We start from the raw sequence: 27,082 nt of genomic DNA, 5'->3' as shown, positions 1-27,082 counted from the left end.
CAATGTTAGGTTCTCTAAGATAAAAGATGAAAGTCCTCACCTGGAGAGTGAAGGCTCAGTCATTCACTGGAGCTCATTACTGACTGTTAGAATTGAGAATATGGACCTGGAATCTCTGGGAAGAACCGTAAGGGAGGAAGAGCTCAAGAACCAAAGGACAAAATAAAGCATATCTGGGAAGGGATCACGGTGTTTAGAGTAATTCTGCTCTAATTTGCCAACCAATCTCTTCAGTAGACATTTTATTCCATCTTTGATTTCTCTTTCTTTTTATTGTCTACCCTGAAGAATTAAAAGCTCAGATCCTTAGGTATCATCTCTGTATGGATTCCTTTTCTTAAAAATGTTTCTGTGTTGATCATAGTTACCTTCTTCTCTAACTGATAAAATCTTTCTTTTACTTCCAGGGCCTGCTTTACTAACTTCATCTATAATTTTCAATGCAGAACCCATCATTCTTTCCAAAATACATATTGCAATTTATATTAATAGTATAAAAATATAGTTATGTTTTCCCTCAGTAGTCAGCAAGTTCTCTAGTCTCAAATTTATCTTTGTGTGCTTATCTGTCTGTCTGTACGTATGTATGAATATCGATCCAGGCTTTGGGTTTACCTCTAGTATCTAGCATACAATAAATACTGAATGAAAAAATTCCTATAGCTTTATTTCTTGTGTCTTTCCTTTATCCAAGGATTGTCTCTAAACAAATTTTAAAATTCCGTCCACCAAATGAGAGATTGAGAGAGAGAAAGAGAGAGAGACCTTATCTCTCCACAACAACTTAATTCACCTTAAATTTCTTCTCTTCCTCTGCCTCTAGGTAGGTCATTTATTACTTGACTTTTACTTTTACATAGTGGTTAAATATTAAGGCTCTTCAACTAGACCTGGTTTGGAGTTCTGGCCTTGTCGCTTACAAGTTCTGTGCCACATAGGAGCTCTCATTACCCTTCTAAGTCTATTCTAAGTCTATAAAATGAAAATTATCATTGCTCCATGAGTTGTTGTAAATGCTGAGTTCATGCATGATAAATACTCAGCACAAAGCTGGGCATGTTAACAGTCTGCTCAATAAGTGGTAGCTTATTTCCAATAACTTTAGAACCATTTTAAGGTGCATTCATTATATTTACTAAAGAAGCAGAAAGAAAATTTTTAAAGATGCAGACTTTAAAATTGTAGCACACCCATCAATTTATTTCAGCATTATCCTCCATAAAGAAAATTCTAATTGATACTGAGATATATCTAATAAACTTATAATTTTAATAGGAGGAGTGTTTTGCAAATTTTGTCAATGTGTAAGGGTCTCTGTTAAGCTACCTAACACTTATTTTACAGAATTTTTGTGAATTCAAAGGAAGCACAAGTTTTGCCAGTTTTGAATTTTGAACCTGAATGAATAAACTTTAATGTAAGGCTCACTGGAAAAAGTTCTTATACAAAGTAGACAACCTGACTTATCAAAGAAAAAAACCCAAAGCTTACTGTGGTTAACAGGTTGTATTTATTATTTTCTATACTTTCTAAAAAGTAGAATATATTGTAAGATTTTGTTAAAAATAATTCTTTACACAGTTTTTGGAAGGTTAGTGACCAACATAGTTTACAAGTTAAATATGATTTCAAACGAAAATCAGTTAATGGTCTTGAATTTACAGAAGCAAGTTAAGATTCAATTTAAATATCTAAAGCAGTTTCTACATTAAAGCATTTCCAAGAAATAGAAAACTAAGAAATTTAGATAAAGCACCAACTGTCACCATGTCAACAAATTAACACTAGTTCCTCGCTGGTTCCCATCACATGATGAAGAACAGAAGGAGTAAGGGAAGGAACACTTAAAGAAACAGAACCCTGAAATTACATTTACTTAAGGGTTCCCCCAAAGGCATCTTGGTCAAGTTAATACATTTCTGAGGAGCAGAAATAGATTATAATAGTTAAGGCTCAAGATCATGCATTCATAATAAAATACAATTACTGACATTTAAGTGATATTGAATGTCATACAACTTATTTAAAGTTTATCATTTATGTCAGCAGTATACATATTTTCTTTCTGAATAATTTCAGATTTTCTAGGCACATTGAAATCAATCTTTATACAAAGGGAACAAATACCAGTATCTCGTACTAAATGGATGCAAGTGGCTGCATTTTTGTGATTATGTTAAAAAACAACTATTTGTGCCTATCTTAAAGATAAGTTCAATAGTGACAATTAATACTTAGGATTTTCAAGTTTTTCAAACATAAAACATTTTATAGAGTGTGCATGTGATGAGATAAGAAGAGTGAAAACAAACTTAAAAAGATAAATGAGAAAGTGAAAACTGATTTGTATACACTAATGTTGCACACCATCAACAAACTTACACTTTGATCTTCTATTCAGAGTCTTCACAGTTTCAGTGGTCATGTTCTTTCTCTAAGTTATAGAGAACAATAAAGTACAGTGAAAAGTATTTCAAAGTGGCCACAGTTACCCAACCAAGGATCTAGACTCTGTGAAAATCTCTAGACTTAATAGTAACCCTTGACTCTTCTAATTCATATTATGAGCTTCATTTGCCAGATCTTACTACTCAATGTTACATTATGGATAAATGGCAAAAATATATCAGCCTTATGATAATATAATACATGAATCTAATAGTTTCTATATTATATCATTTTAGTAAATGAATACTTTAAAAAAAGTGAAAATGAGAAAAAAAATGAGGAAAATGTAGGCCATAACTATGATTCCTTTTTGCTTCTTATTCTTTGAATCCATTCTGTTGAAGGGCTAGAGCTTAGGTAGAACTAGCCAGAGATGAAAAACCAGGAATCCAAAAACAAACATTATTAATCCCCAGTACCAAAAATAAAAGAAGACAGAAACACAAACCAAGGTTCCAGTCAACCAAACCTGGTTTGGATCAGCCCAAGAGTATCTGTGGTTGACCTCAAAGGAACTTTCTAAGAACTGCCCTTTTTTCTTCCCCCAGTCTGCAAGTTTATGACTTAATGGCCTGTAGCATTGTATTTTTCTAACACTTTCCCTTCCTTAAGAACGTACTTATTGTACTTGCTTATTTGTAATTAAGTCCTATTAATGGTGACTTGAATCCCATAAAGTAGACATAAACTATACAAGGAAGCTCCTTTTGCTACTAATCTCTCTATCACCTCCCTGATCCTCTAGAAGAAATAAGTACACACCATGTAAGTCAGATAGAGAAAATAAGCACTGGATTATCAAATGGCAATATTAAGCCATTTTAACTCACAGAAGTGATTTCAAGGGGTTGTCTTGGCTAGACTGAATATACAAAGGTAAAAAATAAACTTGACATGAAGTCTTGTGAACACAAGTTTAACTGCCATGGGTGGTAAACAATTGATTAGTAAGTAAAATCTTTACTTTTCTCATCTTCATTTTTATTTCTGATTCAAACTTCCAACATTTTTAGAACGTGAAAAGGTGGTAAGTGGGATTAGATTTGGCTTTGAATAGTTGACTTTTCCTCAGCTTTGTCAAAATAGGCATTTTCTGTGTTAGCCTGAACTTCCTTGTCTTCATCTATCATATGGATATCTGATGTATTTTTGTCATTTTGCCTTAAGCGGTAACTTTTATAAGCACGTTGAATTATGGTTGCTGAGACTGCCTCTTGTTTTCGTTTCAGAGTAGTTGTAATTGGCTCATATGTGATCTTAAAGGGGTTGGCTAACACAAACCCTGATTCCATCTCTGAAATAATTTTCTCCATCTTCACATCTTTACCCATAACTCGCTTTGTTAAAGCAAGTAAAATGTCAAGGCAATGAATTCTGTCCCCGGCAGCCATGGGAAGATCCATGGCAACAAGCTGGCCCTTATTTGGTTTTGCCATAAAAAGAGGAGGGTCAAGAGCGGCTGCAAAATCGGAAAGCATGCTTGAGTCTATATACTGGGTCTTATCAGGATCAAACTGCTCCCATACCTGAAAGAATTTCCTAAAATCATCTTCACTTAATGTCTTGGCTTTTTTTTTAGAAGCAATATTTAAAAATTCCATGACAACAACAATGTACATGTTTACTATGATCAGCCATGATATGATGATGTAACTGACAAAATAAATAATCCCAACAGAGGGGTTACCACAATCTCCTCTAACCTGAGTCCCAGGGTTAATTTTATCAGGATCACAGTCAGACCATTTACTGTTGAAAATTGCATTGAGCATCCCATCCCAGCCAGCAAATATTGTAACTTGGAAAAGACAGAGCATACTGCTGCCAAAGGTTTCAAAGTTGGACACATCATTAATTCCAGCTTCCTTTTTAACATAGGCAAAATTGTACATTCCAAAGATTGCGTAGATGAACATGACCAGGAAGATGAGAAGACTGATGTTCAACAATGCTGGGAGAGACAATATCAAAGGAAGTAGCAGATCATGGAACACCTTTGGTCCTTTCCCAGGACGCAGGATGTGGATAATCCGTGACATTCGTATCAATTCCACGATGGAAGGAGACACAAGGTAGTATCCTACCATCATAGGCAGAAATAGTTCTTGGTGTGAGAGAAGATAAAACAGGCAATAAAATTATTTAAATATGACTGTATTTAGAAGAATATAAATTTATTTAATTTATTTCTATTATTATTTCATTTTTTCTATATGCTAAGATCATTTTATAAATCCTTCTCATATAATAGAACATAATCAAAGTGCGGATTAGCCAAATATCAATTGTTGCAATTTTCAGGGCACCTAGCAAAATTTGTAGGAGAATTATTTATACCATTATCTTAAGAGTACTATAGGTGAAGTATTTCTGAATTCACAGATGCTATGACTTTATAATTTAGAATAGTAGTCACATTTTTTTTCTGATTATAGTTGGAAGAAGAATTTAGTTCAATCCAGCCTTTATTGTATATCTAATAAAGGTGTCATGCAAATATGCAAAGATGAATGACCTGACTTTTGTCCTCAAAGACCTTATACTCTAGAAAGTAGAGGTAGATATTTAAAGTAATTATAATGTAAGGCAGAAAGACCTCCTAGTTGATAAACATAACTATAAAAATGTCTGGCATTCAGTGATTCACAGACTGTAACTTAATTTATTTCATAAATAGAATTTGGGCCCTTGGCAGCTTTAAGTTGAATTCAATATATGAGTCCTGGCCTAGAACTTTTTTTTGTAGAAGTGTGGGTGGATGAGGGAACCATGGGAGTGAGAGCTATAACTATGAAACAAAGTGAAATTACAATTACCCTAAAAGCAGAGGGCATATTTTCTGGAAGTACTGGAGAGAGTGAGGTTCATTTTTAATTGAGAGGGTGGGTAGGGGAGAACTCCATGAAGCTTCTAAATGAGATGGTATGTTTGTTGAATCTGGAAGGATCATGTCTCCATTTCCATTCAGCTTGGTCATTGTCAATGATGACACTCTGACATTCTATCTTGTCTCTACCTTCCACGTTGTTTGTGAGTCTTCTGCTCTGACTTAAATTTTTATTTCTCCTTACAATCTTCCAAATTCATCCATTATGCCAGAAGTATCCCCATATAATTGTAGACAATTTTTCTACATCCTCATCACTAGATTTTCTTCACCTCTTTTCTTATCTAAAATTTGACTTTATCTTGAGGACACTATTACCCTTGGAACATTCTCAAGTGCAGAGAGCTCTTTCTTCCCACTCCAGATTTCTTGGGGTAGAAAAATTGAATAACCAAACATCTTCCATCTTTTCCAATGTGATTTCCAGACACTTTAAGTCAATTTCATAAAGAAAAAAAAAAGAATTTTCTGTCCTGACACATTGTGGATCATGCCACTGAACTGCACTATTGCATACCATTTCTTGGCTATATGATCTATTCATTTCTCCTTATTCACACTCATTGGAGAATTAATGCTTGGCTCACTCTCACGCTTTCCACCCCAACATCACCATCAACAGCGCATTGAAAGGCCAGTCTCTTGTTCTTTGACTTTCTTACCTGTAATAATCTCTATAATTTTACTTCAGTCATATGCAGCTATGGCCACATTCTGAACCCAGGATTCTTCACCATCTGAGACTTCTTCAAATTTAAAAACAGCTTTCTCTCTGACTGTGATTTGCTCTCCTTCTGAAACCTCTGATTCAGTAACTCTCACTTTAACCCCAAAGGGCTCTTCACTTCCATAGTCCTCTATTTTTCCCCCTATCAGCCCCTTCCTGCCTTTTGTATTTTTCTTTCAAGTTTCTTGTGCTTGTATTATCAATAGTTGTTGAACTGCTTCTACTACCAAATGAATAGGCTGAAGTTTCTGGAAGCACAACTGGGCAGACAGTTTATCTATATTTTCACTACTGACTATATAGAATAGTGCTTAACATAATAAACATTTAAATATTGTTTCTCATGGACCTTACTTTCTAGTATGTGTCTTATGGGGAGGCAGACAATGAACAAACTTTTCTGGGCCTGAAAGATTTTTATCCTAGATTTTTTATTAGTCCTTCCCCTTATCCAATGCATCTTGATTTAGATTTTGCTTCATCCATGGAGTTTTCTCTAATCTCTACTTACTGTTAGGTGCCCTTCACTCTCTTGTGCCACCATAACACCCTGTGCTTCTTCCCTTACCACAACCTTAATAGCACATTAAATATGTATTTAATCATCAGTATCCCTTACTAGATTGTAAATTAAGTGCATACAGGGACTTATTCCTACCTTGTTTACTATTGGATTCTTTGCATATAGTATAATATCTATTCACAAAGGGGATAATAAAATATATTTGTTCAATAAAACTGAGGTCCCCAGAATAAGAGAAAACTGGTGACAAATTTATTAAAGCCTAACACTCTAGAGTTGTGAAAGTTGTTAATAGTTTTAGAGATTAGAGAAAAAAGAATAGGGACCTTGAAAGGTTATATCATGCTAAGACCTAAAGCTCCTTCTAGAGTCATCCTAGAGAAATACTGTATGTGATATACTGAAGGGGTGACCTCTGAAGTAAAGTCTATGTATTAATTCAACAAGTATTTTTGAATACCTAATAACTGTCAGGCATGTGTACACATATGAATGAAAAAATATAAGCACTCCTGTTGGAATAAGAAGGATATCTTCTCTGTTTTGCCTATTAAGAGACTATATTTCAGGACACATTTAGTGTAAGAACTTGCCTGAATTGGTATTACTACAAAAGAAAATCTGACTAAACAAAATCTTACCTGTAACAGAGAAAATGACCACCATAAAATCAAAAATATTCCATCCAATAGTGAAATAGCTACATTGGAAAGCGATGAGCTTCAGTACACATTCTCCAGCGTACAGAATAATAAGAACTAAATTAATCCAGCAGAGAGCAGCGTCCATTTTTTGACTCTGTTCGTCACTTTGTATCATAATGGTTATGGCTTGGAAACAGATAAGAACCATAATGATAGCATTAAAAATGTCATTTGTTACCAAGTCAAAGATGAATCCTTGGCACTTATTCTGTGGATGAAGAAAAAGATATAATAGCCTTATTAAGAGGTTCTATTCCCACACATATTCTCTGTACATTTATAATTTCCCTCCTAGCATAAACAGGAAAATAAGTGAGGGCCTAAGTTTTCACCAAAATATAATTATAGTGTATATAGTCAAACAAACAAAAGATCATCAAAGCTTTGTTAAGGAACATATTTTTAAATTTTGTCAAAAGCATTTGTGAAGCATTCTAAAAACACATTTTCATTTTTTAAAAAGATTATTTTTATTTATTTATTTATTTATTTATTTATTTATTCATGAGAGACACACACAAAGAGAGAAAGAGAGAGAGAGAGGGAGTGAGGCAGAGACACAAGCAGAGAGAGAAGCAGGCTCCATCCAGGGAGCCGGACATGGGACTAGATCCTGGGACTCCCAGGATCATGCCCTTGGCCAAAGGCAGACATTCAACCCCTGAGCCATCCAGGCATCCCAACACATTTTCATTTTTAAAAGAGAATACACAAAAGAAACTCTTCTCGAAGTTAAAAATGAAATCTAGATGTTTTCTTACTCCTGGGCGACGTAATGTTTTTTGAGAGTCCTCACACAACAGCCTCCTCAGTGCATGGGATTGTTTCTTCTGTTTGACTGTTATAAAGATATTGGAGCCTCCCTGGTAAAGAAATGAAAGAAGATATTAAAATCACATTGAATCTAAATTTCACCTTACATCAAATCATTACTGATTTGATCTTTTATAAAGGGCATAAAGGCAATGACCTGAATCATGCCTAACCACATCTAACCTTCTGCACACAAATCCACACTAAGTACATGTAAAGTATATGGTAATGGCTAGCAACAATTATCTTTTGGTGCACTTTCTTGTAGTCAATTCTTGTCTAACTTTTCAGTCTACCAAGGCCTACCTCATGTTAAACAGAGACAGAGAAGAAACAGGAATAAACGGAAAGGTTTACTAGGAAAAATTTAATCCAAAAGGTAAAGGTAGGGCAGCCCAGGTAGCTCAGCAATTTAGTGCCACCTTCAGCCCAGGGCCTGATCCTAGAGACCCGGAATCGAGTCCCACATTGGGCTCCCTGCATGGAGCCTGCTTCTCCCTCTGCCTGTGTATCTGCCTCTCTGCCTCTCTCTCTCTCTGTCTCTAAAAAAAAAAAAAAAACAAAAAAAAACCTAAGGGTCAAATTAGTTTGTACCTTCTAATAAGCAGGAAAAATAGAATTGGCTATTATATGTTTTTATAAGTTCACATATTCTTAATTTTCAAATAATACTTATGGGAAGATATTTTTATACACTTATGCCAACAGGGCCTTGTGCTTACTTCTTCATAGCACCTTCTAGAGCTTATTTATCTCTGTGTCCCTAGTGCTAATTTCAGTGTCTTATATAAAAATATATCAAGTGAATAAGAGGTAAACAGTTAATGTATTAATCTAGAAATTAGGAATTATTACTGCCTAAGTCAGGATTTAGTCACTTAATTTTGACAAGAGTCACCAATTTCAAGTCCAGAAGCAAATCCTAGGATGTTATCCCATTAGGTTGAAGAAGATGAAGCATACTATCAAGTGCATATTTGCTCACTGTTCTCCTAATCCCATTTGACTAGCAGAGGCTGAGAGTAGTTTGTTTACCAGACTCTGTACATGGCTGAAGATAGAATTTAAAAACTAGACTATTGTTTTCTTTGATTCTTTAGAAGGCTCTCCTGAACCTCTAAAAAGTAGGTCTCTGTGGTTAAAATAAGCAGACTTCAATGACTTTTGAGGCCTTTACATTTGTAGAAGCCCTGAAGGAAGTCTTTGTGCAGAGATGCAACCAAACGTGTTGTTTGTTCTGTCTCTGAATCATCTCTTACTCGTTCCAAGTACTCCTGTTTAGACTGTATATTTAGGATTTAGGATTTTCTCTACTTCTAGCTGAAAAAGCTACTGAGCTGACAGAGATGTCTATGGTGAGTCTGAAGGCTTTGAACATATCAGAGAGTAAAAAGTATAGCTTATTTTTCTTGAACTTCACATATTTGTGCAGATGTACCACAATATACTTGTCAGTATGATATTTTTTACAAACATATATATATATATATATATATAAACTTGTAACTTTTAACTTTAAGCTTGTCCATTTATATTTGAATATAGAAAACAATGTAAAGATGATAATTTTATCAGTATTTCTCAATATGCAGGAATATCAACCTGTTTTTTTTAGGTAAGTACCAAATACAAATGGTATTAACCTGATCCCAAACCAATTATTTGAAGCAGGGCATTTTTATAAATGTGCTTGATTTTCTTAGGCATTAGTGGACAAAAAATATTTGTACTTATCTTTATCTTATGCTTGTTGAAATTAGCAATAATAACACCGATCAGCATACTCAAAGGAAGAAATAATCCAATAATAACAAAGTTGATAAAGTAACAATACATGTAGATGTTGTCTTCAAAATTAGGCTGCCTATTTACCTAAAAGTTAAGTTAAAAAATAAGAAAAATAAAGTAGGGCATTGCAGATTTTAGGGCAGTGAAAATATTCTCTATGATACTGTAATGATAGTTATATGTCATTACACATTTGTCCAAACCCATAAAATGTACAACACCAAGTGAACCCTAAAGTAAACTATGGACTTTGGGTGGTTATGATTTGTTAATGTAGGTTCATCCTTGGTAAAAATGTACCATTCTGGGAGGTGGTGTTGATAATAGGCTATGCATGTGTGGAGACAGTGGGTATATGGGAAATATCTAAATGTCCCTCCAATTTTGTTGTAGACCTAAAACTGCTCCAAAAAGTAAAATCTTTAAAAATAAAAGAGTGAAAAAATAAGCAAAATATTGATATACCAATCTTTTAAAACATAAGATTTATAAAACATAAGACTTATAAAACATAATAGTTATAAAATGTAAGATTTATAAAACAATTTATAAAACAATAAGATTTATAAAACAATATAGCAAAATATTGATATACCAATTTTTTAAAACATAAGATTTATAAAACAATTTTTCCTTTTTACAACAGGAAAAACCAACAATTCTACCTGAGGTAATGTTTCCTCTTTGTTCTTTGGTGAAGCAATATCATTGCTTTGCTTATTTAGATTTCAAACTTTACTCCATTAGTTTAATCATTGCTATGAAGTCTGATAATCCTTCAAATGAGCCTACTGGGCTTCAACCACTGTACATAATCCTGGAAGGATTTAATTTTCTGTGAAATACTCAATCTGAAATGTATTCAATTTCTGTCTAGAATAAGCATTTACTTTTATCATGTTATTGATTCTCTTATTGTTGGTACCCTTTTTGGAACTGCAAAAATAACCTTGCCAATACCTTAAAAATGGCTCTAAGATGATATTGTACTTACACCAATAGAATCAACTGCTGAATTCATAATAGTGATCCATCCATTAAACGTTGCCTGTAAAAATGGCATGTATTTAATTCTTATGGAAATCTTAAGCTTCATGGCAAATAAAATATAAAACTCAAATTGTTATTAATAGTGTAAAGCATGATTAGTAAGGCTGACCTCATTTCAATATACCATGTAATTGAGACCTTTATCATTTCCATTACTGCATTTATAATGTCTATTAGCAACTATTTAAAACCACTTAATTGTGGTAGCTTAATTGTAGCTGATAAAAATATTGTAAAATAGTATAAATAGAAAGGGGGGTAGGTAGATAAATGGTAAATATATACATGCTACCCAAGTGTCACTGTTACTTGTATCTACTATATATGTACTTGTGTATGGGGAAAGAAAGACAAGATAAATGATTCATCTCCTCATTTCCGTTAGATGTTGGGTGACTGAGGAGCCATAGCACTAAGTAGAAACAAAACAGTAGTGCCCTGAACTGGACCAAAAATTGTGACTCTATTACCTTACCAATGATGGTAGAAATAGGTTTCCAGTACCTGTCATCTCCCCCATCAGACCTATCTTCATCACCCTTCCCACTCCCAGTAGAGCAGGGTCTGTGTTTCACTTTTGTCTTCCCAAATAAGCCTAGTGCAGCATGTCCCATAACATGTATCTACTAAACTAATAATTGCTAAAATATGTTATAATAACCAACTCTAGCAATCATCCACATTTTGTCCTTTATGTTCACCTATAATATGAATGAATGTATATAAACACTGACAAAACAAATCAGAAGTGAACTTACTACTTGAAGGAGTGAAAGGAAACCATTTCCAACATTATCGAAATTCAGTTTTGCATTCTCCCATGGCATGGATTCATTAAACACAAGGCTTTCACACTGACTCTTATTCATGACTTCAGCTATAGGAAACCTTTCTCCACTCGTTGGGTCAATGCATTCATAGAATGTGCCAGCAAATAAATGTACTCCTAAGATGCTAAAAGCCAGCCAGATCATAAAGCAGACCAGAAACACATTCAAAGTAGGTAAGGTTGTTTTTATCAAAGCTCTCACAACCACCTGGCATATGAAAAACAAACAGGTAAACTTTAGGTAAGAAATGTAAAATCACTTTAATTGAATTGGAAATGTTAAATGTAATGTCATATAGAAATAACCAAAAAAAAACATCACTAAAGATTTACTTGCCACATGCCGGTATTTGAACAACCTAACTAATACATTTCAATTAAAAATATACATTAATATCCAGATATTCTCAAAATTTTCATACTAAAATAATCACTAAAAGGCAACAGAGTTGATTAGATAAATAATTATTTCACTGATTTAACATGTTTACCAATTTCCTGTATTGTGCCAGAAATGGGCAAGACAACTGAACCTGTGTGAATATATGTGTACATATTACCTAGAAAGTATATAAAATGAGAAAGAAGCAGGGCTACATCTAAGTCTTGATGATTCTAATTTTGGGGAGGACAAGCATACAAAGCAGACACTGAAGTGGTAGGGGAAATTAGAGGAAGACCAAGAAATCGTAGATCAATGAAGTCTTGGCAAGAGGCTATTTCAAGAAACACTGAACGAGCAGGGGTTGCCTGCAAGATCACAAACCTCCTCACTCTATCACTCTACATCACTGGTGAACCACTCCAGAGCAGTAAGTGTGGGAAATAAATCTACCACCTCAACCTGAATAACTATAATAGTCTAGAATCACTGTCTCCATAGAACTCCCTTCTCTCTGGAATACTATAATCGGAATTGAATTCTTATCACTCCATTATAGCTATTACGGCAAATGTAAACCAGTTCTTACAGCCAATAGAAATTTTCACTCTTTGCATTTCTTTATCTTTCCCTTAGCATCTATACTTTTGACCCCTTTCTCCCAATTTCATTTCTTTCTTTTTTTGTGAGGCACCATCGATTCTCTTTTCTACCACTCTATCCTTCCCTTCCCTCAGCCACTACTGGGTGCATACTTTTCTTGCTGTACTTTCTTGCTGATATTTATTCCCTAGTTTTCTGGCTTTGAATAAATATTTTAACTTTTAATTTGGTTTCAATAACACCTCATTTTATTTCTAAAACTAAGTCACAGGGATCCCTGGGTGGCGCAGCGGTTTGGCGCCTGCCTTTGGCCCAGGGCACGATCCTGGAGACCCGGGATCGAATCCCACGTCGGGCTCCCGGTGCATGGAGCCTGCTTCTCCCTCTGCCTGTGTCTCTCCCTCTCTCTCTCTCTCTCTCTCTCTCTCTGTTACTATCATAAATAAATAAAAATTAAAAAAAAATTAAAAAAATAAAACTAAGTCACAGATCCTTTGTTGGCACTTTAGATATTTTGAGAGGCCCACTGATGCCTCTAATAAAAAAAAAATGCTATTCTCATCCGAAATACACTCAATGTAAGAAAAAAGCAGTGGGATAGAGTTGACACAAATATTTTAGTAGTCAGAGCACCCAAGACCTGGAACTTATTAAATCTATAAAGCATTAATTTTGTAATCACGTGGCTCCTTATATATTCAATGATATATTTTCAGAAATCATTCAACTACAGAACTTCCAGAGGTAGAAATGAAGGCTAAGATCTGAATCTGCAATAGAACAGAACAGAGAATCCAGAAATAAACCCATGCTTATATAGTCAATTAATCTATGACAAAGGAAGCAAGAATATACAGTGTAAAAAGACAATCTCTTCAATAATGGTGCTAGGAAAAATAAGCAACCACATGCAGCTGGACTCTTTCTTATACAATTAAACACAGATAATTTTCTTATTGGATTCTACCTATATTGACTACATGAAATTCTGTAATATTAATCAAATAGATAGGTTAATGTTAAATAATCTATGTAAATGAAAAATGCAAGAAAACATTGATGTGTTATTATGAAATGAAGGTAAAATTGGGCTTTTTCTGTCATTTCTTCACATAGCTGATCACCATATATTACATAATTATACTCTGTGTGGTGGGTCATAAATTCTGTTTTCTCTATTAGCTCGAGCCATAAGGGGTGGGTTTCCATTATGGGCCCAAAAGATTGAATGTTAGTTGTTTTATGTGGCTCAACCTATTAGTTTCCCTCACATTGATAAGAGATTTTAACACATTGGTGAGGGAGAGATGACAAGAATTCATAATTTGTGATATATGACTTTAAAAAACTAATTTATTTTAAAATTCAAACTTTTATTCAGTATAATTACTTAGTGTGTACAATATTCCTATAATTTTAAACATCTAGGTGGTGATATGGGCTAGAATGGTTTCACTTTTTGAAACTTTACATTCTCTCCCAACTACTAGAGTTTTTTTTTCTTATTTTATGATTTTTCATATCTTATGAGCAATAAAGACCTAAAATCTTAAGCATAACTAACATACCTTTCTTCTATATTTTAAAATAGTAGAACATAAGGTTCTTGCATTGGTATTATTAAAGATGCAAATGTGAAAACTGCAAAAATTTAATTTGTAGAAGTTTAGTAATCCTAAATTAAAATCTACAGATTGGTTTAGAAACTTTTTTCTTACCTTCATTCTTTCAAATTGAGATAGAACTCTGAGTGCCCGAAGGAATTTAATGGAAATAAGTGGTTTTAATTCCTCCCGAGATTTGCCTATTAAGCTGAGACAAAACACCTAAATATGTTTAAGGGAAAAAAGAATGAATTGGGTTTAATTTTAAATTAAATAAAACAATCTGCAAAATAAACTTTGCATTTATCATAGAAAAGATAAGTTAAACCTTACCAAGAAATATACAAAAGATTTAATATATATTTCCATATATCTTATCAATCACTTACAGAAATGGATGAGGAAATAACTTCAAATAAGATAAAATAAAAATATTTTGCAGCAGAAGGAATATATGTTATTGAAGTAAACAAAAATTTGTATATTTGTCATACTTTATGATCAAGGAATTTTTTATCCATTTTTTAGTTTGAAATTAGATTAAGAGTCAGTTTCATGATTATTTGTAATATAGTAACAGTATGCTATGTATTCATAAAAGCAAAATTTGGAATATATTACATACAAATTCATATTAAATATGGTTAATAGAATAAGATTTCAGAGAAGAGGCATCAAGGAGGATATGGATATTTTTAAGTCCAAGTACAAATTACAAAAATGTATACAAAGATACTAAGGTGATTTTTTTAAAGTAAGCATATGCATAAAATCAATCAGGGCTGGGGTGCCTGGGTGGCTCAGCTGATTAAGCGTGCAGCTCCTGCTTTTAGCTCAGGTTATGATCTTGGGGTCATGAGGTTGAGCCCCCTGTTGGGCTCCACGCTCAGTGCAGAGTCTGCATGGGATTCTCCTTCCCTCTCCCTCTGCTCTTCCATCTGCTCTCTTTCTTTCTCCCTCTAAAACCAATCAATTAATCTATCTATCTTTTAAAAATACCATTCAGGGTTGATAATTGTTAATGGAGATTGAATAAGATGGTAGAGTTATGATGAACTTTTATAGCATCTTTATATTTTCTGTATTTTCAAGGCAGCATAAATGAAAAAAATTGTTCTTTTCTATGCTATACTAACAGATGGTCTTAAAGTGAGCTTTAAAGTAGTCATATGATTTATGTAAGCATGGAGGTATGTGGACACCTAAAAATAATGACTAGCAAACAGGAAGACGGGTTGATGGTATGGTGTGATTTTGTTGGCATAGAAGGTTAATTTGCAATAATTTATTTAGAAGTCAGAGATCAGAACTGTAAGTCATTTTATTTATACAGTGAGAAGCTTCAAATCATTGCTTGTAGAATAGGAGTCATTTGTTCATTCAACAAAAATTGCTGAGTACCAATTATGATACATGAATTGTTCTAGGCATTGGAGATAAGACAAGAACCATATTAGGAAAATGATTCTTCCATAAAGGAGCTAAGCTTTCAGTGGGGGAAGACAAGCAATCACAATGAATAAACAATGAATATCAATTAATATATAATACTAATGGTACTATGGAGATGAAGAAAGCAGAGAAAGTAATGGTTGCAGATTTAAATATAGTAATGCAGATAGACATCTAACTTCAGCATTTTTTTTTTTTTTGAGCAGAGCAGACATGAATGAAGTGAGCCAGCCAAAGTTCCAGGTGAGAGGAAAAATAAGTGCAAAGTCACTAAGATGGAACTCATCTTAGCATACCCGAGAAACTTCAGGAACGTCAGTGATGGTGGAGCAGTCTGTAGACTGGGATGGGGTAAATGGAGAGTAGTAGGAGATAAGACTGGATCATGTAGAGACTTGTAGGTTTTGATTGCAGAGAATGTAGCTTTATACTCTAAGTGAAATGAGGTGTTTATTGGAGGGTTTCAAGAAGAAAAGAGACTTGAGCTGACTTCTTTTTTACAACACTAAAATGCATGTGGTTGCTATGTGGAAAACAGAATGAAGGCGTGCAGTGATGGAAGCAGGGGTTGCAGTTTGAAATCTGTTGCAGTGATCCAAATGACAGTTTTTGGTAGCTTGGATCAGTGTGATGATGGTGAAGGTTATGGTAAGTAGTCTAATTTTGAATATATGTTTTAAAAATCAAGCCAACAGAATTTAAATATTTTAGGATACTGATGTGCAATAAGCCTATTCTGTTAGTAGCAGATTCATAGGTGATTGTTAGAATAATCCAAGAATGAATGTTGAACTTCAAAAATATTAGGATGAAAAGAAAAGGACAAGTGTTAGCATTATAAATGAAGATATAGGGGATTTTGGTAACTGAAAATGTATAGACAGAGGAAGAAGGAAGATATAAGTAAATGGAAGAGTTAAGTGAGAATCACAGTAAAGAAGAAAATCAAATAATGAACTTTAAAATTTTTCTTTAAAATACGTACAATAACAACCATGAAGTCTAGTTTATACCAGCCATTAGTGAAATAGGCTTTAAAACCATATGCCATCCACTTTAGAAGCATTTCCAGAATGAAGATGTAAGTGAAGATCATGTCAGCATATTCTAATAAGATTTTAATAGTCTTTCTCTGATCGATATATATATCTTCAAAAGCCTGTGGGTAAAAAAATTAAGGATTAGTGTACATGTTATTTCTAATAAATCTTTGGCATACAGATGAATGAAATGTCCTCCCTAGTAAGCAGATGGTGAGCAAAGTCATAGGCTGTTGTTTCAAGGGCTGGTTCACTTTGTTTGGATTTATTCACATAATCCCTAAGTATCAGTTTCTGATCTCATGCCTGTAGCAGACATCAACTGGTTCTAGAACTTCTTATACAGACTAGTTTGGCACCACAGTGATCCATAAAGCTTCTCTCAAATCAGTTAATCACACTTAACATAAGAGGTGCAACTTTTACTGACATCTGACTGGTTATTAGCTCTAATTCCATGTAGCCAACTCACAGATATATGCCAGTTGCTAGTAGAGAAGTAGAGATTTTTTTAAAATGTGTCTTCAGATATCTACACTGCTGTTACAAGAAAAATCACAAAGTTTGCTCTGCTGCAGAAATAATCAGGTAAACCAATGGAAACACATAAATATGAAATAAAACTATAATCATTTCTCCAAAGCCCCTCAGATTTAATTGATCAACTTTAATTTTACCAAGGAGGATGCAAAGCCTGACAATGTCATTTAAAGCAATTTTTTTTTATTTTAGCACTGAAAAAAAGGCAATAAAATACCAATAATGTCAGGCATACTTTTATTAAAGTATATTCAAGTTCAAAAAGCAAACAAGGATTAAAATTATAGTATGCAAATAATGGTATGATTCTTCTAAGTCTAATGTTAAATAAAAGTAAATATAACATGACAGCAGAGTTACTGACTTTTAATTGAACCAATTATGGAGTAAAGGTGTCTATGTAAGCAAATCATAAATATAACCTAAAATGATTATAAAGAACTTTATTACAATGTATTTACTTATTGCATAGCATATAATGTAAGATAATATAAAAAGATATACAAAAGTCTTTAAAAACATTTAAAAAATGGGCAAAACTAATATATAGTACTCGAAGTCCACATACCAGCTACCCAGGTGGACTGGGGAAGTAATTGTTAGGTGTCAGAGTATGTGGTTCTGGAGTCCTGGTAATGTTCTATTCCTCAAGCTAAGTGACAGTTACACAGATACATTCACTTTGTAAAAATTCTTTAAGCCTATATACTTAGAATTTCAATGGTTTTCATTATGTATGCTAAATGTCAATATAAAGTTTACTTTAAAAAATGTATACAGTATAAAGTTGGTTCCCAGCTGTGACTCCATTTTCTCTGCCCCATGCATCTCACAATTAACTATTTTTTTGTGTATCTTTCTCTGATCTTCTTCAATGAAACCCAATAAAATAATTTATAGTCTATTTTTCTTTTTTTCCTATGTAAAATGTAATATGTCTCATTCAATATTAAATAAATAAAACAATTTCAAAATATACGAATGACAGTGGGAAACATGAATGTTAATAGATATCTAATAGATACTTTTATTCCAGATCATTCTTTTTCTACTTATTACCATATCTTGCAATATCAGCATACATACAGCTTTTATAACTTTTAAAAGATACATTTATTTATTTTAGAGAGAAAGGGAGAGAACAGCGGTAGGGGCAGAGGGAGAGAGAGAATTCTAAAGCAGGCTCCCTGTTGAGGGTAGAGCCCAACCTGGGGCTGGATCCCAGGACCCTAAGATCATGACCTGAGTGGAAACCAAGAGGTGGTGGCTTAGCCAACTAAGTTACCCAGGCACTCCAGCTTTTATATTTTTAAAATAGCTGCACAGTATCCCATTGGGTGATTGTACCATAGCATATTTAAACCGTCACCTATTATAAACTGTTTTTGCTCTTCAATCTTTTTCTATTACAATGAACTGTTCAGTGAATAACGTTTAAATGCATTTAATACATGCTCAGATCTGTAGGATAATTTCCCAGAATTAGGGTTATTGGGCCAATGGATAAATACATTTTTTGTTCAAAGGTCGTTAAAAGTATATACAGCACTTTTCTTTCCTGATTGAATTGGTACCAAAGTACTAGCACAGTATGTGCATATTATTAAACTTTGTCTCATACAGAAAACTTTATTAAAATAAGAATTTGGTATCTAACATTCATTTTTCCCACTGTTATTCATATATTTCAAAATTATTTTATTTATTTAATATTGAAAGAGGCTAATACAGATTTTAAGACTGTAATATATGTCTTCCAAAAGTAAAATCACAAAATATGAACTTGGCATGATGACTTCGAATAACAGACTTCAGACACATTTTTTTCCCATAAAAGTATCATATACTTACCAGAGCACCTGTGCTGAGCAGAGTGACAAGGCCAATGAAACACTTAAAACAACTGTTTTCCACTATCTTGCAGCAGGTTTTCCTTATGTTCTGCCAAATTTTTCCTTTCCGGGATACCCTACTAAATTGGCCCGGTGAAGATCTTTGTCTATAACCTGTCAAGAATGAAACTGCTAAGAAGAAAAATCTTGAACAGTCATGAAAAAGTAGACATCTCAAACTTTCTACCATATGCTTTAGCAATTAGTTATTTACAGAATCTAATACAGGTGCTCTCTGACTTATAAAAATTTGATTTTTTTACCCCTGTTTCTGTGGACCACACAGTCACTGAGGAAGACAAGAAAAACTTAACTTGTGAGTTTGAGAATGGTAGGAGGAAAGAAATTGTAAAAGGGAAAGATGACTTAGAACATCCCCTAGCCTTGTGGGACAGAGGGACAGAGTGTAAGAAGAATAGAATTTATTCCCCACCCTTAAAAAAAAATGCACACACACATGCAACACCTTCTAAATATCACATTTTGGTATGATGCTTTAGAATTCATTCTCTGAAAATTTACAAAGCATTCTCATTTAAGCACATAGATGCTTATGAAATGTTGAGAAGTATAATATTAATTAAGTCAATTAAATTGATGTCAGGTCTTAGGTGGCATGAGAATGGTGATTCTGGGGAGCTCCTCTGGATTGTAGAGCACTTTGTGGGTAGAATTCATGTGCATGGATTGAACTCTACCTTCCGGTTAAGAGAGTTAGCATAAAAAATAAAAAACCCTGAGACTTGAGAAGACAGTGTGTAACAGGTGAGAAAATGAAGAAACAGAAGTGGGTGGAGTTTAAAGCCAATGCATTTTACTTTTTAACTTTACCTACTGTCAATTTATATATCTTTGGTCAAAAAAATATAGGAAATGTTTCCTCCTTTGTCTTGAATCATACAAATCCTAGAAGTTGAGCTACTGAGAGCAGGTTCTTTTTTTTTTTTTTAACTTTATTTTATTTTTTTTTTGAGAGCAGGTTCTTATACTAAATACAGGAATTTGAGCATTTAGCGGTTAACATTCTGATTTCCAGTGATTTCAAATGTCCAGAACCCGTAATTATTTTTTCATCTTGCTAGGACTAATTTGAATTATAAGTCATCAAGAGATGTATGTTATATATCTAGTGACTGAAGTCCTATACATTTCTTAATATTGATGTAATCACCATTACTTATTTTGTTTTCCTATGAAAGATATAAGATTTTTCATCTGAGTATTTTGAATATTGACTGTATTCCATGAAGCATAAAAATACACACACACATGCACACATGCATGCACATACACTTATTTAATCTTTTTACCAATCCTGGGAGTTAAGTTTTATTATTATCCTCAGTTTACATTTTAGGAAATGAGCCTAAGATAGGCTAAATAAAAGCCAGTAAATGGTGACTTGGGATTTGAATTCAGCCTGACTCCAGAGCCAATGCTCTTAACTATTGTATTAAACTTCCTAGGAAATAGGCCCTCTCCCTCTTTTCCACATGTTGACTTTTTTATTGACATTCCCTATAAATCTTATCAGGATTGATATGAACATGTGTGCATATATTTGTTTGTGTGTTCCTTAGCCAAATTAGTAAACTCTAAAATTAGAATATATCCAATAGTATTTGATAAACTAAGAAATTTAGTTGAATTCCAATATAATGATCAAAGGAACTTATTTTTTTCTTACCGTTTTTAAGATGCTTTGGCTTCTCATGTTCATAAACCATTTCTTCTTCTTCAGAGATAGCAATATCAACTGTACTGCATTCAGATGAGCTAGATTGCTTCACCTTCTGAAAAGTAAAGTCCCACCAAAAAAAGCTGTGATTAAAGCTTCTCACTGGAGTTCAAGTTTATTTCATTTTCAGGAATAAGAAAAATTGTGTACTGAAAGACTTTTATCAGGTTTAAAGACTATTTAGGCTAATTTCATGATTGACATTAAAATGCATACATATCTCTGTGATTTGAAGTTTTAAAAAATTAAAGATTAATTTAAACTAAAATAATTTTGAGATTAAAATTAGCATTTAGTTCATAATGCTGTTCTCCTGAAAGATGTATAGGATACCATATCTCCAGTATCCAAAAGGATTTTAGTTTCAAAGCTCTCTTGAAGTTATTCACAAGGTTTCCACATATGCCATTTCATCTAGATAAGTAGTATCAGAATAAATTACCCCTTGATGCTAAAGATGGGTAGACAAGGGTGCACTTAGTTTGTATTGTGAAATCCAGTCCAGACATTCTTGTATATACCATCATAGGACAGGACTGATGTGAGGTTATCCTGAAGTGAAATGAAGAAATGGCACAAGGAATAAAGGTCAGGACTAGACCTGGCAAAATGGTACCAGCCTTATGGAGAGAGGCTATTTACAGGGACTGACATTCTTTCTCACTCGGTACTTGACTGAAGTTCAAGACCGAATAGGATAAGGCAGCCATGACTTTGTATATGTGGTAATAATACATGTGACATGCATGGCTTTTACTTGAAATTATTTTCTCACAATGCTTTATTTTACTTTATCTTAAAATCAATATACAGCATGTCATCCTTTAAAATGACCAAGATCCTAAAGTTAATAACATAGATTATTTTCTAATTAAAAATAAGATAAATATATTAAAACATCTGGGGAAGAACAGTCTTATTTTTTAAAAATTAAGGAAAGATCTAAATAAGTATATCAAAAGGAAAATTATAAATATTTTGTCCTACCTATTGGTCTTATCCACAAAAAGTGTCAAGGAAATATAAATGGGAGGCTTTGTTTGCCTTAGACCTTACATGGTCAATTGTCAGTAAGACATTTGGTACTCAAAAAATATATATCCATTAGGGTATTACTCTTAAACAAATTGCTTTTATTATTTTAATTCCTCATATTTTCTTTATTTCCGATGAAATAAAGGTATAGCAATGTATGGGTTTGAGAGTAAACAATACATAAATGAATGTTATATAATGCTTCGGCATTCAATAATTAAAAATTATACACCTTATATTTATGTTATTTTAGAATTTTTAAATAAACTATTTGATGCGATTTTTCCAAACCCCTTTTAGTATGTTATTCTAAATATATATATAAATCAATTGGGATTCAAAATTATAAATAATTTTATTAGAAGACTATTTAATGGCATGATGAAGTGACCATGCTACATATGAAAAACATAAAATTCATTGTAAAGTTTGATGTTATTTTTTTTAAAATTTCTATAGTCACATTGCAACTAAAAAATGGCTGAAAGTTTTAATAACAAAGAAAAAGAAGAATATATCTCAGAATTATCAGATAAGATATACCTTTATATTCTTTGGTTTTTGGGAGATTAGCATCCTAAAGTACTCATGAGTTGCATAATCTTTAAAGTGTCTAAATTAAATATGTAACTAAATATACAGATAAGTGACTGATCAATCAACAAGACCAAATAATTATAAAGCATAAATTACATTTTCTGAAACCTTACCATTTACAATTATACTTAAGTGTCATCTTTCCTATATATTCTCAAATCCCAGACTTTCTAATGAGATTGGCAAGAAGTTTCCCAGAGCATCTCAACATGATGTGCTTTGATAAATAGCAATTTTACCCAGAATAAGATGGTAGTCAAAGTTGTAAGTGAAGATATGGAAGTGTATCTGGAGAAGAGTATTCCCTGTTTTTTTTTAGAAATGGTATTAATTAAAAAAAAAAAGAAAGAAATGGTATTAATTAAAGGAAAATAGACCTAAAAATATTGGGCATGCTAAGGAGTGAAAGTGTTTCTCTAACACAAAGATAGATATTTTCACTAGGAGCTGGATGGATTCTGGATAATTGCAATTCAACTCCTATTAGGCCAACTTGAGAAGTTATTACAGAGCAGCTGCCAAGCTGGAAGAGGTCTGAGAAACAAGATGGTGCCAAAGACTTTTTCAGGGATGTGGAAAGAGACATTCTTTTCTCCTTCCCAGTTCCTGTGAGTAATCTGAGATGGTTTCCTACTGAGGTACAAAGCAAGAAGCTTGCTAAGCAGATGTGATCTCTGTAGATGTAACTTTATATTAAATTATACCTCCTACTAAGACAACATAATGCTTGCAAATGAAGAAGATAAGATTGATTCCAGTAGGGTGTACATTTTAGAAGGTAAGTTAGCAGCAATATCTCTACTTCCTTGAATGTGTTGAATTTTTTGTTGCTGGGTTTTTTGTTTTGTTTTCATTTTGCTTTGTTCAAGAGTTGATAAAGCTACACACTGTTCACAATGGTAGCGTTTGCTTTATTCTTTTAACCTAACTCAATTATATATGTTATAGTAAATGTTGCAGAAATAAAGTGACAAGAATCCTAGAATTTTAGCAAGTAAGAAAGTATTTTAGCCCTCCTATAGTCTAGTTTCTCATTTCCAAGATGATTATGCCCAGAGTTTAATGATTTCTCTGATAATACACAAAGAAATGTCAATTTCTTTGAAAATTTAGATTTCTCCAATCTGCTTTTCATCACCCCATATTGCCTGCTTATTAATTTACCAAATTTTGTAATTATATTAACCTAATTTTACAAAGTGTTTACTATAGACTGGGCATTGTTCTATGCACCATTGAACTACTTTTCTCAGTCCCATCTTCCCTAAGAAATAGATTCAGTTCTATCTGCATTTATAGACAAGGAAACTGAAGCTTAGAAAGGTTAATTAACTTGATTAGGAGCATGAAATCCGGAGCAAGGAGTGCTATAGCTAGGATTGAATGGGTCCTCTCAACTTTACCACTAATTCACTTTCTTACCAACAATGCATAAATCAACAACAAGCAATCAGAATATTCAAACATCTTACCTCTTTGCTGCTCCCATCACCTGACTTGCTTTGAATCTCCTTATTATCCAGATTTTCTATATCAGATTCTCCTGAAGCAATTGGCACAGTTTCTGAGACACTAGGACTGGGGATAAGTGATTGACTCTCATTTTCACTCAGTGTGTTTTTCTCTGTGCCACTGCTTTTTTCCTTATCCTTGAGGAATTCTTGGGTGTTGCTTAATTCAGAAAGGGTATGGTCAGAAATATTCTCTTTAACATATACATCATTTACATTGTCCATTGTCTCCTTTGAAACATTTTTGTTTTTGCATAATATTTTAGAAAGCACATAGTTTATTCCTTTCTGAATCTTTGCCACTGCACGTTGGAGATTTTTTGCTTCATCGTCCTCTTCAGTTGTTGCAGCCTTGTATGAACTAAATGAGCTCACCAATGCCAGAAACAGGTAAATTATCTAAATGAGGAAGTAAATGAGGTTGATTTTATCTTACTTTTTGTTTCCTTCTAAACAATAAAACATCTTTTAAAAAAACTGACCTGAGATTTGAAAACAGGATACAAACTACAAGGCTATTTAGGCTAGCCAGTTCTTACAAAGGGTCAGGTGCTATGCTAAGAGTTTGTACAGCTAGAACTCCCTTAGGATCACAACATTCTCTGATGTATCATTTATTTCTCTTTTATAGATGAAAAAGGCAAGGCTTACAGGTCTCAAATATCAAAGGTCATATAGATTAGACTCAAATCTTATTCCAAAGCTTGTTTTCCTTTGTCGAGCCAGGCTACATCTTCCAAGATGAAGAAACAGATTGTTACTTCAGGTGGCTGACTTCACTTCAGCATTATCCCAGGAAGACATACAATGACATCTTCATGGGTTCTGCAAACCCACAAGGAATATAATGAGGAGAGTGCTATTCCTGGTTCTGAAGCATGCATCTAAATTTCCTTGGGACATGCTAGCACAAGGACTGGGTAGGTTAATTGATTCTCTGTGGTAATAAATTTTGTTAAATAAGAAAGAGATGAGTGATGGAAGAATCATTCCTAATACTTGTAAGTTATTTGAATTCAAGGAGGGTGTATATTTTGACCTTTACTATCACTAAGAGATATGATCAAACCATGTTTAGTTTCCAGAGAATCATACTTTTATCTTGTTTGTAATTGTAGGATATAAATAATATTTTTGGACTTTAGAGCTGGAGATTCATATTGGTAATTCTTTTAGACTTAAAATAATAATTTGAGCCTCTTGCTTGTTATGGAAGTTTTTCTGCCTCTCTTTGGATATCTGAACTTTTAATGATTTAGTTTCCTTTATGTTTTATACATTGCTTTTAATGAACCAAGTTCAAATGACATGAATTGTGTTTAAGAATATATTAAGAATAATGTTAAGAATAGATTTCTTATATCTTAGATACACATATCCTACACACAATACCTGCAGATTTACATATACAATAAAAATGTTAAAAAGCTGAAATGAAATTCTAAATGATAGAACTGAAATTTGAACCCATGGATCTGAACTGTTTTTCTTGGATCTGAACTCTGTTTTTATCTACAGCTCAATGCTACATGCAAGTATTTAAAAGTCAATTAAATACTTGCTTTTGTATATGACAATGTTTTAAGATTTCCACTTAAGACTGAATCACTGTCGGAATCTTGTTGGGAGAATAAGATAAAGTTAAATCTAAAAACTGGGAAATATTTTCTTTTTACATCAATGCTGAGATTAAGTGTGAAATTGCAATGCTGTAATGCAATGAGTTGGAAGTACAGGGGGGAAAGATCTGCAGCCTTACAGATTCTCTCCTTGCATTTTTTCCCTTATTTACTCTAGTGTTATTATCATGATGTTCCACACATGGGTGGCTGTTGAGGGGAATAAAGTTTAAAAGATTCAGCAAGCCAAGTAATATAATTGTCAATCAATTGGAAATGGAGGTTCACGTAAATCCATTTTTACCTCTAATCTGTCTGCCTATTGACATCAAGTTTCTGATAATCAGGAATAAGAAAAATAAGACACAGAGTAGAGTTCTAAAATAAAGAAACAGAAGTACAATTATATAATTGCCTCAGCATTTTTGCTTCCTTGCTTTCTGTGTGTGTGTGTGTGTGTGTGTGTGTGTGTGTGTGTGTGTGTTATTTACATCAATAGCCATCAACCATGATCCCTCCTTTTCGGAATAGAAACTTATATTTCATTTGCAAAATCACCCTTATCTCATTAGTAGTCATATGAGTTGAAATGATGCCAACTCCAGCTCCAGGACAGGGTTCTGAGTAGTTTAATGTAATACATGTTAATATATCACATGTTAATATATTCTACACTTTGCACAATAAATAATAAGTGTATTCCACACCCTGTGCAAAAGAGATTGGTTTACAAATAGACATGTGACTCAGAGCTAATATGAGAGATCTGCTGTGACTTCTAGGAAAGAAACAGGAATTTCTCTTCTATTAGACTTGACATGATATGAACACAAGAAGCTTTAGACTTCAGCAGCCATCTTGATAAAACAGAGGACACTAGCCAGCAAGAGGCATACAGAAGACAGATCTGAGATATACAAAGATGACCTTGTTTGAACATATGTGTCACACCATAACTGAAGTGAAATCTACCTCCGATATTTTGAGTTATGCATGCTGATACATATGTTGATTTTTGTTTCAGCCAGTTAGAATAGGATTTTGTCACTGGGAGTTGAAAGTGTACTAATAGCTACAAAGGCAGAGGTCAGTGAAGTATTTTCACATGTTGGGCCCTGTTCTAGGCTTTGATGATATGGAGAAAAGTCTTGATCCTTTCTTTGTGCAGCTTAGTTTAATAAGGAAGGTTGAGACATGTACATCAACAATTAAACATAATGTCAGCAGAGGTAAGTAGACAGGGGTTATAACCAAGGTGAAACAGAAGCAAGGTGAATAGGAGCACCAATAGATACAATGG

At 33.4% G+C, this 27,082-nt stretch overlaps 1 protein-coding gene and 1 long non-coding RNA gene across 5 annotated transcripts in view; one reads left to right on the top strand and one right to left on the bottom strand.

The window, feature by feature from the left end:
• The first annotated feature begins 690 nt into the window (after nucleotides 1-690).
• Nucleotides 691-26,193, top strand: LOC144304834 (uncharacterized). The gene is made up of 3 exons (XR_013371816.1): nucleotides 691-823; nucleotides 4,327-4,520; nucleotides 24,890-26,193. It is a non-coding gene; the product is annotated as an uncharacterized LOC144304834 (long non-coding RNA).
• Nucleotides 1,492-27,082, bottom strand: part of SCN7A (sodium voltage-gated channel alpha subunit 7) — a 105,089-nt gene continuing 79,498 nt past the window's right edge. For 3 of the 4 annotated variants that reach the window (XM_077883431.1, XM_077883432.1, XM_077883433.1), the window contains exons 15-25: nucleotides 24,125-24,562; nucleotides 20,970-21,075; nucleotides 19,242-19,396; nucleotides 16,796-16,969; nucleotides 14,473-14,580; nucleotides 11,699-11,977; nucleotides 10,885-10,938; nucleotides 9,837-9,974; nucleotides 8,051-8,155; nucleotides 7,227-7,497; nucleotides 1,492-4,552 (exon numbers count right to left, since the gene is read on the bottom strand). In XM_077883431.1, coding sequence (XP_077739557.1) covers nucleotides 3,486-4,552; nucleotides 7,227-7,497; nucleotides 8,051-8,155; nucleotides 9,837-9,974; nucleotides 10,885-10,938; nucleotides 11,699-11,977; nucleotides 14,473-14,580; nucleotides 16,796-16,969; nucleotides 19,242-19,396; nucleotides 20,970-21,075; nucleotides 24,125-24,562 — 2,895 coding nt within the window. In that variant the 3' untranslated portion in view covers nucleotides 1,492-3,485. Of the gene's footprint in view, nucleotides 4,553-7,226; nucleotides 7,498-8,050; nucleotides 8,156-9,832; nucleotides 9,975-10,884; nucleotides 10,939-11,698; nucleotides 11,978-14,472; nucleotides 14,581-16,795; nucleotides 16,970-19,241; nucleotides 19,397-20,969; nucleotides 21,076-24,124; nucleotides 24,563-27,082 lie in introns of all 4 variants that reach the window. The other variant, XM_077883430.1, reaches the window with a different exon arrangement.

Source organism: Canis aureus, chromosome 34, assembly GCF_053574225.1.
Source record: "Canis aureus isolate CA01 chromosome 34, VMU_Caureus_v.1.0, whole genome shotgun sequence".
NCBI classification, from domain to species: Eukaryota; Metazoa; Chordata; class Mammalia; order Carnivora; family Canidae; genus Canis; species Canis aureus.
This window is presented reverse-complemented; position numbering and strand designations above follow the sequence as displayed.